We start from the raw sequence: 14,246 nt of genomic DNA on the forward strand, positions 1-14,246 counted from the left end.
CTCAAATTAAAGGAATCTCTCAATCTCCTACATTTTATATGTGAGATTGTGAGATATATCCTTGAAGGCTCGAACTCAAGTGGGTCCAAGTCTCCAAGACTCCCAAGAGTCCAAGACTCCAACTAGTATTCAAGTGAAATGAAATTACGGTCAAATTAGAGGATCAAAAGTGTAATTTCCGCTTAAATATTTTCCCCTCGAGCTCAAGTGGATCCACGTCACTCCAGTTACAGTCCCTCAAGGTCACAAAGTGAAAAGGTGAAAATGCGTTCTGTCGTGTGTCCTCGTCTACTAAATTGACTGTACAAAACAGATTATGAAAGTTCAAAGACACCATGCCTATCCTAGTCAAAGAACTAATCAGAAAGTAGAAACCATTGCGATCATCTCAGATCCCCATATATAACATCCGAGCTGTAGCTAATCAGTATAGGGCCAGAGAAATAAGATGAGTTTAAACACAGATGTGGCGTTTGTGCAGGAGGATAAGGATTCTGGGAGTTTTTCCCAGAAACCACATAGATCATCTCTTCGGCCGGTACCAAATGTTCAAGAACTGGTAAGGAATGATCCTTTACAGGTTCCCAAAAGATATATTAGGAACGAAGAAGACATGCCGAAGGAAGCGGATATTTGTCATCATCTTTCTTCTGAGATTCCTATCATTGATGTTTCTTTGCTCTCCAAAGGGGACAACGAGGAGCTTCGCAAACTCGACCTGGCTTGCAAAGAATGGGGATTCTTTGTGGTAAGTAAGTCATCTGAAATCCTTACCAACGATAGTTTCGATACTCGTATTGACTACCTGTTATGCATCATTGATAAAAAGCCACAATAGCTTAATAGTAATTAAGTGGTGATACTCGATCTATCTCTCCCATGCTGTATATATGTTTCCGTAGATCGTTTTCTTCAGTAAATTAATTTATCGATCCATCATATTTTCCTAGCTATGAGGTGTGCCGTGTAGGTTTAGGGGTTGCCTAATAACAGGTTTCCGAGTTACATAAATATTGCAGATGATAAATCATGGAGTGGAAACAGAAGTAATGCAGGGCATCAAGGATGCTGCGGACAAGTTCTTTGAACTTCCAATAGAAGAGAAGAATTTTATTGCTGTGCCATCAGCTCAGAGACAAGGCTATGGTTTTAACCAAGCAATTTCTGAGGAGAAGATTTTGGATTGGTCTGACAGAATTCTTCTCGGGCTTTACCCATATCGACATAGAAAGCCTGAGGTTTGGCCACCGACACCACTCAAGTATGTTCATAAATATTTTATCTTTACCTTGGATCTTATTTACCAAAAAACAAAAAAAAAAGTACACTGGTTGACTTCATATTCAAATTTTTTTTAAAATTAACATGCATGTATTGCCACATTGGTGAAGGGAAGCTATTGAGATATATGGTAGTGAAGTTAGACATGTTGCAGAGGAGCTCCTGAGATCTCTATCTTTGATTATGGGGATGGAGAAGGATGTTCTTCTTGAACTACATCAAGAGCTGGCACAATTTCTGTCTGTGGCGTATTATCCTTCATGCTCTATGCCTGACAAAGTACTAGGTCTAACCCCTCACTCCGACAAAGCTAGCATAACCATACTTATGCAAGACGACGGTCTTACCGGACTACAACTTAAACATGAAGGAAAATGGGTACCGGTGAAGCCAATTCCAAACTCTTTGGTTGTGAATGTTGGAGATGCGATTGAGGTATAGCATATACCATATATATATGTGTATATATATAAATATATACAGTCCGTCTCAGGTGCGGACGTCCGTACCGAGCGAACTGTACGGATTTACTGTTTTCAACCACTTTCCGGCCACATTTTTACATCTTAACCGTTCAGTTTTTAGGTACTAGTGTATAGATCACCTCTACAAAATTTCAGCCAATTTGGTGATCGTTAAGGCATCCAAAACTGCAATTTACCATTATAAATACGAATGGTTCCGGTTCGACAGATTCGGTCCGTTCGTGTAAAATGCAGTTTTGGATGCCTTAACTATCACCAAATTGGCTGAAATTTTGTAGAGGTGATCTATACACTAAGACCTAAAAACTGAACGGTTAAGATGTAAAAATGTGGCCGGAAAGTGGTCGAAAACAGGAAATCCGTACCGAATTTTCGGTACGGACGTCCGCACCTGAGAAAATTCCTAAATATATATATATATATATTTATATATATATTTCTCCTAAGATGCTTAGTTAGTTTATTAGTTGAACTTAAAATTGTTCTATACACAATTCATGAGGATTCATGTATGCTATGACAGATATGGAGTAATGGGATGTACAAGAGCATTGAGCACAGAGTCGTGACAAATGAAAGCAAAGCAAGGTTATCTTATGCATCATTTTTTGCGCCACATGAAGATGCAGAAATTGAGCCCTTTGATCAAATGGTACTCAACTCTCCAGAGTCCATTCAGATATACAAGAAAGTCAAATATGGAGAATATATTAAGGAAGGTATCTCGAAGAAGAAATTTTATGAGAAAGAACAAATTGAATTTGCCAAGATTGGAAGTTAGAGCAGATGCTTCAATTATCATAAGCCAGAGAACAATAGAAATAAAGATGTATCTAAATCCAGTCTTCCTATCATTACTTTAAGTTGGACTGTACGTTCTATCACTTCTATGTTGCCTAGTTTGTGTGTTCGATTTGATTTTCGTTGCTGTACCATTTCTATTGTGGTTATGTTGCAAGAGAACATTTGTTTTTGTAGATCAAACAATAACTAGTAGACGAATAGAAATGAGTGGAATATAGGACCTCCCACTTATGAAAAAGAGACATAAACTAAATGGTTATGGGCATTTCAATAGAAAATTAGTAAATAAATGAAATTCCATTAAAAGCCAACCGAGCTCTGCAATTAGAAGAGAGAGGGATCGGAGGGTGTGTTTAAACTGATGATGAAAGCTCTCAATTCTTATATACTAGCCTTGAACTCGTGTATAAACACGGATAAATAACCGTAAGTAAATAGACTAATTTAAAAAACATACTCCACTTGGTTTATCGTTATAAGTCTTAATTTTGTGAATGAGAGGTCTTTATTAGTTTGACACCCTTGGTTGCAAAAATCGTTCAAACATTTTAAATTTTAATGAAGCCTAGGCAATTCATTTTTATAAAATACTTTTATTTAGTAAAAGGTAATCAAGCATTTGAAAATTTGATAAAGCTGAAATATTTAACTTTATAATATGAATAGATAGATGAATAAATACATAGATAGATAAATAGATAGACACATAAACTATGACAAAAATTGCTTCCTTTCTTTTGTAGGTGACACAATATGTGGAATTTTAGCCATTCGATCAAATGGACAAATGTTGGAGTCACCAAAGTCAGGTTCCATGTAGAAATTGCCTCCTCAAAAATTAGTCCACCCAAACCAAGAGTAGTGAACATGAAGCATGTGATCAAACCAAGTCGTGTAAGGAATCTTTTTAGTCTGAGAAGAATAAAAGATAAACATCCGACCATTTCTTTTTTAAATTTTGGCTTAATTACAAAGCAATTGGTACAGCAAATACAAATTAATAGTCAACTTGAGCTCTAATGCAGTTGGCAAAAGCCGTCTTGAGAAATAAGAGAGACCAATATATAAGACAACATGCAGAATAGTTTAACAGACAAAGCAAATCAGCTGTGACCAACTTAATCTATCTCTGACTCTCTGGTCTATATATCTAAGAGTTTAGAGGTGCTGGCTTAAAGTTGTTCAAAGAAAGGAAAGGGAATAATGGGATCAAACTCAGCCCTCTATGCCCCATGTCCGCCACTACCAAATGTTCAAGAAATGGTGAGGAGTGACCCTTTTCAGGTGCCTGAAAGATACATCAGGAATGAAAAGGACATTGCAAACGATGCAGACTTGTGTCCTCAACTTTCCTCTGAGGTTCCCATCATCGATTTTTCTCTGCTCTCAAATGGGAACAAAGAGGAGCTTCACAAGCTGGACCAGGCTTGCAAGGAATGGGGATTCTTTCACGTACTTCATTGAACACCTTGCGTGCAACTCTTAAACGTTCTAAACCTTGGAATTAATCCTCCGACTCTTAATTTTGCAGATGGTGAATCATGGTGTGGCGACAGAATTGATGAAGGGCATGAAGGATTATGCGCAGAAGTTCTTTGAACTTCCATTAGAAGAAAAGAACAAAATTGCTATACCACCAAATGACATACAAGGCTATGGCCATTCCCATTCGGATCAGATCCTGGATTGGTCCGACAAACTTGTTCTTATCGTTCACCCACACCACTATAGAAAGCTCGAGGTCTGGCCGGCCACTCCATTCAAGTATGTCACTAAACCTTCTTTTTTTTGTTTTTTTGGATAGAAGTATGTCACTAAACTTCAAAGAAACAACTATGCTTTTCTATAATATATATGAACATGGAAAATGTATGACTATATAGTCTGACCAAAAGAAATAGATGTTTTTTCAAGGTAATGCGACTGCATGATCCAAAGAAACGGAATAGGTACGGCTGTGGTATATCAATTTATGTCATAAATTTTTTTTTTTTCTATATATATATATTTTTAGAATGTAATTTATTTTATATCTAATTAAACTAAAGTTACTAAATTGACAACAAATACACTATATATTTGTTTTACACTATTTACATATAACTGAATTTAAGGTCATAGGTGGAATTATTATTTCTAATAATTAATATTGCACAAAAATGACTCATATTATTACAATATTAACAATTTCTTGTCACATCTATAAATAGACGTCAAAGCAAACATTACACTACTGTGCAATTTTTTCCAAGTTTCTTAGCAAAACTCATTCAAACAAATAATCGAACAAATAAATCGATTCTTAAAATGATTCTCTTCATACTTATAAAATTATATAGGTGTCTTCTTTTCTTCAATGAGCTAGCAATTTTACCGTGCAATTCAACATGCATCAAATTTGACTTCCTAAAGATGATTGGAGCAGAACATTGTTCTTGATCGAGCATTAAAACACACATGAACAGTATTTACATTTACCTCAGCCTTGATTATTTAACCTAAGCACTGGTTGACTTTAGCTTGATGATAAATATATATTCATTTGGTGTAGGGAGGCTATTGAGGCATATTCTAGTGAAGTTAAAAGAGTTGGAGAGGAGCTCTTAAGGTTTATGTCTTTGATCATGGGGATGGAGAAGGATGCTTTTCTTGGGCTACATCAAGAGTTGGTGCAACCCATGTCGGTAGCCTACTATCCTCAATGCTACTTGCCTGATAAAGTACTAGGACTTGGCCCTCACTCAGACAAAGGGACCATAGGCATACTTATGCAAGAAGACGATGTAACGGGACTACAAATCAAGCACGAAGGAAAATGGGTACCGATCAAGCCAATTCCCGACACTTTAGTAGTGAATGTTGGAGACATGATGGAGGTAGCAAATCATACTATCACATCTTTCTCACTGAGACTGATTTTTTTGTTTTTTCTTTTTGGACAATGTTTTCATTTTCTTTTTTCTTTTTGTACAATGTTTTCATTAAGCTTTCCACTCATAACTGTGCCATATGACAGATATGGAGTAATGGGAAATACAAGAGTATTGAACACAGAGTTGTAACAAACGAAAGCAAGGCGAGGATATCTTGTTCAACGTTTTATTTACCACGTCATGATGTGGAAATTGAACCCCTTGATCAAATGGTACTCGAGTCGCCGGGGTCCCTTCCGATGTACAAAAAGGTCAAATATGGAGATTATCTGAGGCAAACTAAGCATATGAGATTTGAAGGGAAGGCGCATGTCATTAAGGTTGCTAAGCTTAATTGGTAGTTACAGCATATGTACTAATTTTCAAAAGGCAGGGGACATGAAAAAATAAATATTTAATCAAATCTTGAATGATTGTTTTTATTTTTTATTTTTGAAAAGAAAATCAAACAATTTAGTCAACAAGTAAAAGTAATATTACATAGTGACCCATAAGTGAAAATGATCATGGCTTTCTTAATTGGACTTGTTATTAGTATGGCAAGCATTTTGTATTTTGTTGAGCTAGAACATCTTGTGAATTGGTTTAAAAGCATTGTCAATGTGGTACTCGGTCTGATGCATTTTCCCAGCGTAGAAAGCTGAAGTTTTGGCCCAAATGCAGGGGTTCGTCTATGGGAGTTGAAACAGTTTCGCTTAAGTGGGGAAGGCATAGGTAGAGAATTGAGTTTCAAGTAAGCTAGATCAGGGATTCAATCTTCTCCAATATAACAAAAGAATTAAATATCCGAGTTCTTCACCTGGGGTCACATGTTTCATCTTCACTATTATGGATTTGCGTGGAATAATTGTGGCAGAGAAGAGGAAACATGTGACCCGGCCAGATGAATTCGTGTATAAACGTAGCTGAAGGAATATTTTCAGTCAGAGAAGATAAATATAAAACTTAATTAATTGCTTAAATTAAACAATATGACTTGGCTTAATTACAAAACAAACAGTCACCTCAATTCACTTCATTGGCGAAAGCGGTCTTTAAAAACAGAACAGACCAATTACATGACATGCAGAAGGAGTTTAACAGACCAACCCAAGTAATTAGCTGGCACCAAATTAATTGATCTCTATCTATAATAACTTTATATATAAGCAAGAATCCAGAGGTTTTATCTAAAAGTTGTTCACATAAAGAAAAAAGAAAAATGGGATCAAACTCAGCTCTGTATGACCCATGTCCGCCACTACCAAATGTTCAAGAAATGGTGAAGAGTGACCCTTTTCAGGTGCCTGAAAGATACATCAGGGATGAAAAGGACATTGCAAACGATGCCGGTTTGTGCTCTCAGCTTTCCTCCGAAGTTCCCATCGTCGATTTTTCTCTGCTCTCAAATGGGAACAAAGAGGAGCTTCACAAGCTGGACCAGGCTTGCGAGGAATGGGGTTTCTTTCAGGTATTTCATAAACACCTTGCATGCAACTCTTCAAAGTTGAGAATTTTCAAACTCTTGATTTTTTGCAGATGGTAAATCATGGAGTGGCAACAGAAATAACGAAGGGCTTGAAGGATTCAGCGCTGAAGTTCTTCGAACTTCCATTAGAAGAGAAGAACAAAATTGCTATGCCACCAAATGACATACAAGGCTATGGCCATTCCCATGTGGATCAGGTCCTGGATTGGTCTGACAAACTTGTTCTTGTTGTTTACCCACAACAGCATAGAAAGCTCGATGTTTGGCCACCAAATCCATTCAAGTATGTCCCTAAACTTTACCGAAGAAACTTTGTTAATTTTGTACATTATATCATTGGAGACTCATACCTAGTTGGAAATTGTTTATTAATTTGATTTTTTTGATAATTGTTTATTAATTTGATTACTATCATCAGCGTGTTTATAGTAATTGGATGTTTATCATACACTCATTTACATCTAATTGAACCAAAATTACAATTTAGTTTAACCAAATTTATAACAAAGTTATCACATTTGTTTTACACATTTACATATAATTGAACCAAGTTACCACATCGACAACAATTTGTTCATAAACTTGTAAAAATATCATAGGTGGAGTAATTACCTCTAATAGAACTAAAATTACCCCAAAAAATAACTCTATTTACCCCAATGACAACCAAATTGTTGTCAGATCTATAAATGAGTGTATCACATACATGCAAGTATTATAGAATTTCCCTATCATCAGCGTTTTTGTTTTGTTATATAGTATTTGTTTGCACAGTTTAGAGTACTTGATATTCTGTTTTGATTGACTCTTTCCAAGATAATCATTGTTGCAGAGGAACTTAATAAAATAAACAGTTCTAATCCCCCTTTTCTTAGCTTAGCTTGTATTCTTCTTTTTGTTTATTAATAAAATGACAAATGAGAGAAATGGCGGTAGATTCGGACACAAAACTTACCCTCTTTTTAGAGAGGGTGAGTTTTATGTACCATAGTGTTTGTCTCCGCTGAATTAATATCGTATAATCTCCTGATTAAAAAAAAAAGTTCTAATCACAAAATGATTTAACATAGTGGTCGACAAGGGTGGAGTTGTGCACTTTCTTTATGTTCTGGAAGTACGCTCTAGGCCGAGTTGCCTTGCATATTCTTCATATATGGAGAAAAAATGAGCTGGAAATTAATTCTTGCTTGTCAGTCAATTATATGCATCAAATTTGATTCACTAAAGAGCATTGGCACCATTGATGTCAGGAGCCAATTCAAACATTGTTCTTAAGCATTAAAATACATTCATACCAATAAAATTTAGGTTATTTACCCTCTTATTTACCACAAGAAATGTTAGAAACACCGGTTGACTCTAAACTTGTTTATAACTCTTTATTGGTGAAGGGAGGCTATTGAGACATATTCTAGTGAACTTAGACGAATTGGAGAGGAGCTCCTGAGGTCTGTCTCTTTAATAATGGGGATGGAGAAGGATGCACTCCTCCTGTTACATCAAGAGTTGGTACAACCTATGTCTGTGGCGTACTATCCTCCCTGCTTCATGTCTGATAAAGTAATGGGTCTCAGTCCACATTCAGACAAAGGCACCTTGGGTGTACTTATGCAAGAAGAAGATGTACCGGGACTCCAAATCAAACACGAAGAAAAATGGGTACCGATCAAGTCATTGCCCAATGCTTTCGTTGTGAATGTTGGAGATATTATCGAGGTAACAAAGCATCAAATGACTTCTTTAACTAAGCTGAGTTTCTATCTTCATTCACTCTGTTTAAGCAGTATAATAATGTTTTCACTATTAAACTTCACACTTTATGGTTGTGTGATATCACAGATTTGGAGTAATGGGAAGTACAAGAGCATTGAACACAGAGTGGTAACAAACAAAAGCAAGGCGAGGATATCTTATTCAACCTTTTATATACCACATAGAAATGTTGATATTGAACCCCTTAATCAAATGGTACTTGAGTCTCCAGGGTCCCTTCCATTGTACAAGAAAGTCACTTACGGAGATTATCTGAAGCAAACCCAGAAGATGAAAAAAGAAGGAAAGGCACATGTCACTGAAGTTGCCAAGATTGCCAATTAAAGGAGACGTTTGTAATGTTCAAAAGTCAGAAGACCTAATAAATAAAGATATAAATCTAGTATTGGATCATGGCTACAATAAACGGACTTGTTATTAATATAACAAAGCATCTTGTCTGTCTTTGTACTAGCAGTCTAGCACATGTTGTTAATTGTTTGAAAGTATTGCATATATGAATATGGTATTGGACCTTATCCAGAGCAGTGTTGTTAGTAGAGACCAACAATATGCCTAGTACTATTACTAGTACGTGAAGGTCTCTAGGGATGGGTTTGATGCAATGATTCCCATTTGCCACAAAATATGAATAATTCAACATTTGCATAGAATTATAGACTGAAAGTTGGTAGGAAATGTTCAGAGTTTTAACGGAAAACCGAAAAGTTATGTTGAGAGTCCTTAATTAATAAGAACTTTATGAAGACTTTGAAGGTATTTTGTTGGTCACATAATCGTCCATAATACTAGAGTAGTAGTCTTAAAGCCAAGTATGCTGTAAATATTGACAGAGATCAAGACTGTTTTGTGGCCTTATTAGTACATCACTTGCCACACTGCTTTAAATCGAATATTTTCATAAATTGGTCGCCGGCCAATTGTGTCCTCCAACTTGAAAATTTTACTTAATGGAGGATAATACGTACCCGGTACCCACTACAATGATTGGCAGCCTAATTATTTCATCTACTGGACTTACATATTTTGACAGCATCTTTGAAGTAAGCATCAACCAGAAGCATTCACATTACTAGCATCCAAATAGCAATATTAGAAAACTCATAAGAGACAACTGATCAGTCCAGTTTCTAGACTTCTTATATACCCGCATCATCTGCAAAGCACAACAAGATGCTGATATCCGTGGAGTTTCATATTACTCGAGCAAGAGAAAACATTTATTCTTCATAGGTTCTTATATCGATTACCCTTTCTGCTTCCAATTCTCTTTCCATGGCCTCTCAACAGCAGAAGCTTCACTTTGCTTTGTTTCCGTTTATGGCTCCAGGCCACATGATTCCATTAATCGACATTGCTAAATTGCTTGCACAAGAAGGCATGATCATCACCATATTCACGACACCACACAATGCAGCCCGTTTCAAAGCAGCTCTTGATCGCGCCACAGAATCCGGGCTCCAAATCCGAGTAATCCAGCTGAAATTCCCATGTGAAGAAGTCGGATTACCTCAAGGGTGTGAGAACTTCGACATGGTACATTCACACGACATGACCTTCAACTTCTTTGCTGCAATCGCCATGCTACAACCGGAAGTGGAGAAACTGTTTGCGGAGCTAACTCCGAAGCCAAATTGCATAATCTCGGACATGTCTTTGCCATGGACAATCAACATCTCTCGCACGTTTCACATTCCCAGGATCTCTTTCAGTGGAACATGTTGCTTCTGTTTCTTGTGCCTCCGCAATGTGCGCATATCCAATGTCCTTGAGAATACAGCCTCAGAATTGGACTATTTTGTTGTGCCTGACGTGCCTGATCGAATTGAGATGAACAAAGCTCAGCTACCAGGGCCTCTGAGTCCAAAAATGATTGATTTTACTAGAGAAATGTTTGCCGCCGAGTACGATTCATACGGCACAATTATGAATACTTTTGAAGAATTGGAGCAAGCGTATGTGAAAGACTACAAGAAGGCAAGAAATGGTAAGGTGTGGTGTGTTGGCCCTGTTTCACTCTGCAACAAAGATGACTTGGACAAAGCACAAAGGGGTGACAAGGCCTCGGTTGATGAACAACACTGCTTGAACTGGCTTGATTCTTGGCAACCAAGTTCTGTAATTTATGCTTGCCTCGGAACTCTATGTAATGCAGTCACTGAGCAATGGATAGAGCTTGGATTAGGCTTGGAGGCATCAAAGAAACCTTTCATTTGGGTTTTGAAAGAAGGCATTCGATCCGAAGAGTTGGAAAGGTGGATTGCAGAAAATGGTTTTGAGGAAAGAACCAAGAAGATGAGCCTCTTGATTCGGGGTTGGGCTCCGCAGACACTACTGTTGTCACACCCTGCCATTGGGGGGTTCTTGACACATTGTGGCTGGAATTCAACACTAGAAGGCATATGTGCTGGGATTCCTATGATCACGTGGCCATTGTTTGCAGATCAATTTCTCAATGAAAAACTAATACAACAGGTTCTAAAGATTGCAGTCAGGGTTGGGGTGGAACATCCAATGAAGTGGGGTGAGGAGGAGGAGATTGGGGTGTTGGTGAAGAAGGAAAATGTGAAGGAAGCAATAGACAAGTTGATGGATGGAGACGAAAGCGAAGCGAGAAGAGATCGAGCTAGGCAGCTTGCGAAAATGGCCGTAAGAGCGGTGGAACAAGGCGGATCTTCTCACCGTAACATTGCACTACTAGTCCAAGACCTCATTCAACAAGGAAGTTGAAGAGACTTCTTAACTGTGTTAGGTTTTCAAAGTTGGATCTGGACCGGAGATTTTCCACTGTTGTCCGGGCCGGAACTTGAGCCTCGGCTCGGTCCTTGGGCTCTGTTAGCTCAGCAGTTCTTTTTCCCTCGTTTTATAATTTCTTATCTTTTGGTGTAGCTTTTAATAAGTGTCTTTATGCACCGATGATGTAAATAACCCAACACTTATAAGATGATTTCAACCATTAATATTTATAATTAATATTTTTAGTAAGAATCTAAGAGTGTATTTAATATAATCTAACCATCCATTTATGTCGGTGCAAGTGCACGTCGGTGCACTGAATCTTCCCCCATAGGGTTATGTGCTTTGGGGTGGGGATTCTTCCTATGCCCAAACTTTATTACTTTGAGTTTCATACTTCATCAGGGCTCGTGCGGCAATGTCTGCACGAACTGGGCTTCAGTAGTGACAATTAAAGAGGGGGACGTTTGGATTGTTATTTGGTCATTAGTTATTACACAGCTTCATTTTAAGTACGGGAATTGGTTATTATTTGATGTTCTATACTCTCTATAATATTTCTGTGTTGCTTAAGTGTTATATTATGTATGGGGAGTTCACTTTTATTGAGCCAAGCATAGCGGATTCATTTGCAATAATAGGGGAAACATCAAAAGTTAAGAAATTCTCCTAAAAAAAAAAAGCGAACTGCTTAATGCCTTCATTCCACCGCTTTCCTAGAAAGGAAGAACAAGGAAAAGTTTATGTCTATATATCAACGAATCGCACGTAAAGACATTGATAACACACATAAAGTTAATGGTATTTCATAACTAATTGATTGAGCAGCAGCTCGTAGACCACCTAAAAAGAAATATTTATTATTTGACCCATATCCTGACATAAGAAGTTTTTTTTTTTTTTTTTAGGGAAATGAAATCAGGTTCTAATATATTACGACGTCACTGCGTCAAGCTAGAGGGTTACAAGAACCACTCATACTACAAAATCAAGCACAATACAGACTACACCGAGCAGCCAATCAGTCTGCATAAAGCAGAATGATGTTTGGACCTGAATTTAGCTACTCTCGTGTACGACCATGTTGAGAAGAAATGGGACTGAGTTGGCACCCATTCAAGATAAATAGTTCGTGAAGTCATACAACCAAGGGAAAAGTGTCGGTCGGTCACCCAGTTTGATTTGAGGTTTTAGGAACGGACGACCGAGGGAAAAGTAAAGTCATACAATCGAGGGAAAAGTGTCGGTCGGTCACCCAGCTTGATTTGAGGTTTTAGGAACGGACAACCGAGGGAAAAGTATCGGTCGGTCACCCAGCTTGATTTGAGGTTTTAGAAACGGACGACCGAGGGAAAAGTGAAGTCATACAACCGAGGGAAAAGTGTCGGTCGGTCACCCAGCTTGATTTGAGGTTTTAGGAACGGACGACCCAAAAATCAGTGAGTTGGACCATACAGCCATATGTTTGGTTTAGTCCGAGTTCAAAAGGGTGGTTACGCATGTGGGCCGATATGAGAATTAAATGTGTTCGGCCAAGTTTAGGCAACAATATCGACTGAGGAATCCTTGCAAGGAAGGAGTTCGAATCAATTATAGATTTCGATTGTGAAGATTTCAGATATCAGCCGAGTCAGGATTTTATGAGACGAATCAATCCTAGAAGGAAGGAGAATCCTACTTCAATTCCACGTCTTGGAGGACAAGTTAGATAGGGTTTTTGACTTGTATATATAGCACATTGTAACTCATAGTAAAAGGTCCTGCACCACACAAACAAATCAATATACAACTTTTACTCAAACTTTTCTCTTACTCTTTCATAGGTACTTTGCCTTCTATTCAACTTTCATAACTTGTTTTCATTTTTAGTTTCTTACTTTTATTTCAGTCGTTACATTCAAGCACTTTACTTTCTTGTTCTTTATTTTATATGTCCTTTACTTCTCGCACTTAGGAGTAGTTTGTAACATAGAATTATCATCCATTGATCTCTTTCGGCCAGTCCGGATTGGATTGATGCGATTCGCCATTCACACACATATCATCTCACAACGTTTTGACAACGGAATCCACTTCACCTTCGTCTTTACCGTGATTTGCGAGTACCTTCACCCAATAGATCTCTCGCTTGTCACCCGAACCTTTGAGTTCATCCAAGAAGTGAGTGTGATAGAAGATCCCGGTCAGGATTGATGCCTAACCGAAGTCCTTGCAACAGAGGCATCAGAACCTAAAGGCCGAGAGGGTTCCTTCCTCGGCCTACAATCATTTGAAAGAAGTCAGATCACGCACCATTCAAATCAGAAACCTCGCTTGGCCATTCGGCCGCGAGTTGGCACGCCCGCGCAATTTCAGAAGACGATTCGACCACAAGTCCCTCGGCCCTCATTTCGGCCGAGACGATTTTGAGGCAAACAAATGACTAATAACAAAAACAAAACCAAAAAAGAAAATGCAAAAATTAAAAAACCCCTACACCTATCCAACCCTAAATCAGTGCCACGAACTTGACAAGTTTTGACGCCTAAGACCTTTCTGGTGTACATCGCCACTCATAAACCAGTATACGGCTACGACCACGATGAGACAAGGTAGAAGCACTTATTCAAAATTTCAAAGCAAAAAATAAAATTGGGCTTTGCCACTCCCCCAAAGGTCCACAACAGGCCCAAACTAAGAGAGAAAGGTGAAAAAGAGGTTGGGCTAACCCAACCAGACCACAAAACAGCAGCCCAGCCAGACTAGGCCCATGGCCAAAGCCCACCT

The 14,246-nt window shown here is 38.0% G+C and overlaps 4 protein-coding genes across 5 annotated transcripts; all 4 read left to right on the forward strand.

Annotated features, from left to right (window-relative positions):
- Positions 1-301: 301 nt before the first annotated feature.
- Positions 302-2,705, forward strand: LOC112192988 (protein SRG1). Its single transcript, XM_024332962.2, has 4 exons — positions 302-748; positions 1,020-1,261; positions 1,392-1,716; positions 2,290-2,705. The coding sequence occupies exons 1-4, from the start codon at positions 449-451 to the stop codon at positions 2,545-2,547; spliced, it is 1,125 nt and encodes a 374-aa protein (XP_024188730.1). The 5' UTR covers positions 302-448; the 3' UTR covers positions 2,548-2,705.
- A 953-nt stretch (positions 2,706-3,658) lies between these two features.
- Positions 3,659-5,998, forward strand: LOC112193840 (2-oxoglutarate-dependent dioxygenase 11). 2 transcript variants are annotated; one of them, XM_024334083.2, is made up of 4 exons: positions 3,659-4,004; positions 4,102-4,334; positions 5,122-5,446; positions 5,587-5,998. In XM_024334083.2, exons 1-4 carry the CDS (start codon positions 3,774-3,776, stop codon positions 5,842-5,844), a joined length of 1,047 nt encoding a protein of 348 aa, XP_024189851.1. In that variant the 5' UTR covers positions 3,659-3,773; the 3' UTR covers positions 5,845-5,998. The 2 variants fall into 2 exon arrangements, with proteins under 2 accessions (XP_024189851.1, XP_024189850.1); XM_024334082.2 differs by having other exon boundaries at positions 3,662-4,022; positions 5,587-5,995.
- A 694-nt stretch (positions 5,999-6,692) lies between these two features.
- Positions 6,693-9,256, forward strand: LOC112195216 (2-oxoglutarate-dependent dioxygenase 11). Its single transcript, XM_024335586.2, has 4 exons — positions 6,693-6,953; positions 7,022-7,254; positions 8,363-8,687; positions 8,811-9,256. The coding sequence occupies exons 1-4, from the start codon at positions 6,705-6,707 to the stop codon at positions 9,066-9,068; spliced, it is 1,065 nt and encodes a 354-aa protein (XP_024191354.1). The 5' UTR covers positions 6,693-6,704; the 3' UTR covers positions 9,069-9,256.
- A 763-nt stretch (positions 9,257-10,019) lies between these two features.
- On the forward strand, positions 10,020-11,596 carry LOC112193811 (UDP-glycosyltransferase 73C3). Its single transcript, XM_024334060.2, has one exon. The coding sequence runs from the start codon at positions 10,020-10,022 to the stop codon at positions 11,472-11,474; it is 1,455 nt and encodes a 484-aa protein (XP_024189828.1). The 3' UTR covers positions 11,475-11,596.
- Positions 11,597-14,246: the final 2,650 nt, after the last annotated feature.

The sequence above is a fragment of the Rosa chinensis genome, chromosome 3 (assembly GCF_002994745.2).
Source record: "Rosa chinensis cultivar Old Blush chromosome 3, RchiOBHm-V2, whole genome shotgun sequence".
NCBI classification, from domain to species: Eukaryota; Viridiplantae; Streptophyta; class Magnoliopsida; order Rosales; family Rosaceae; genus Rosa; species Rosa chinensis.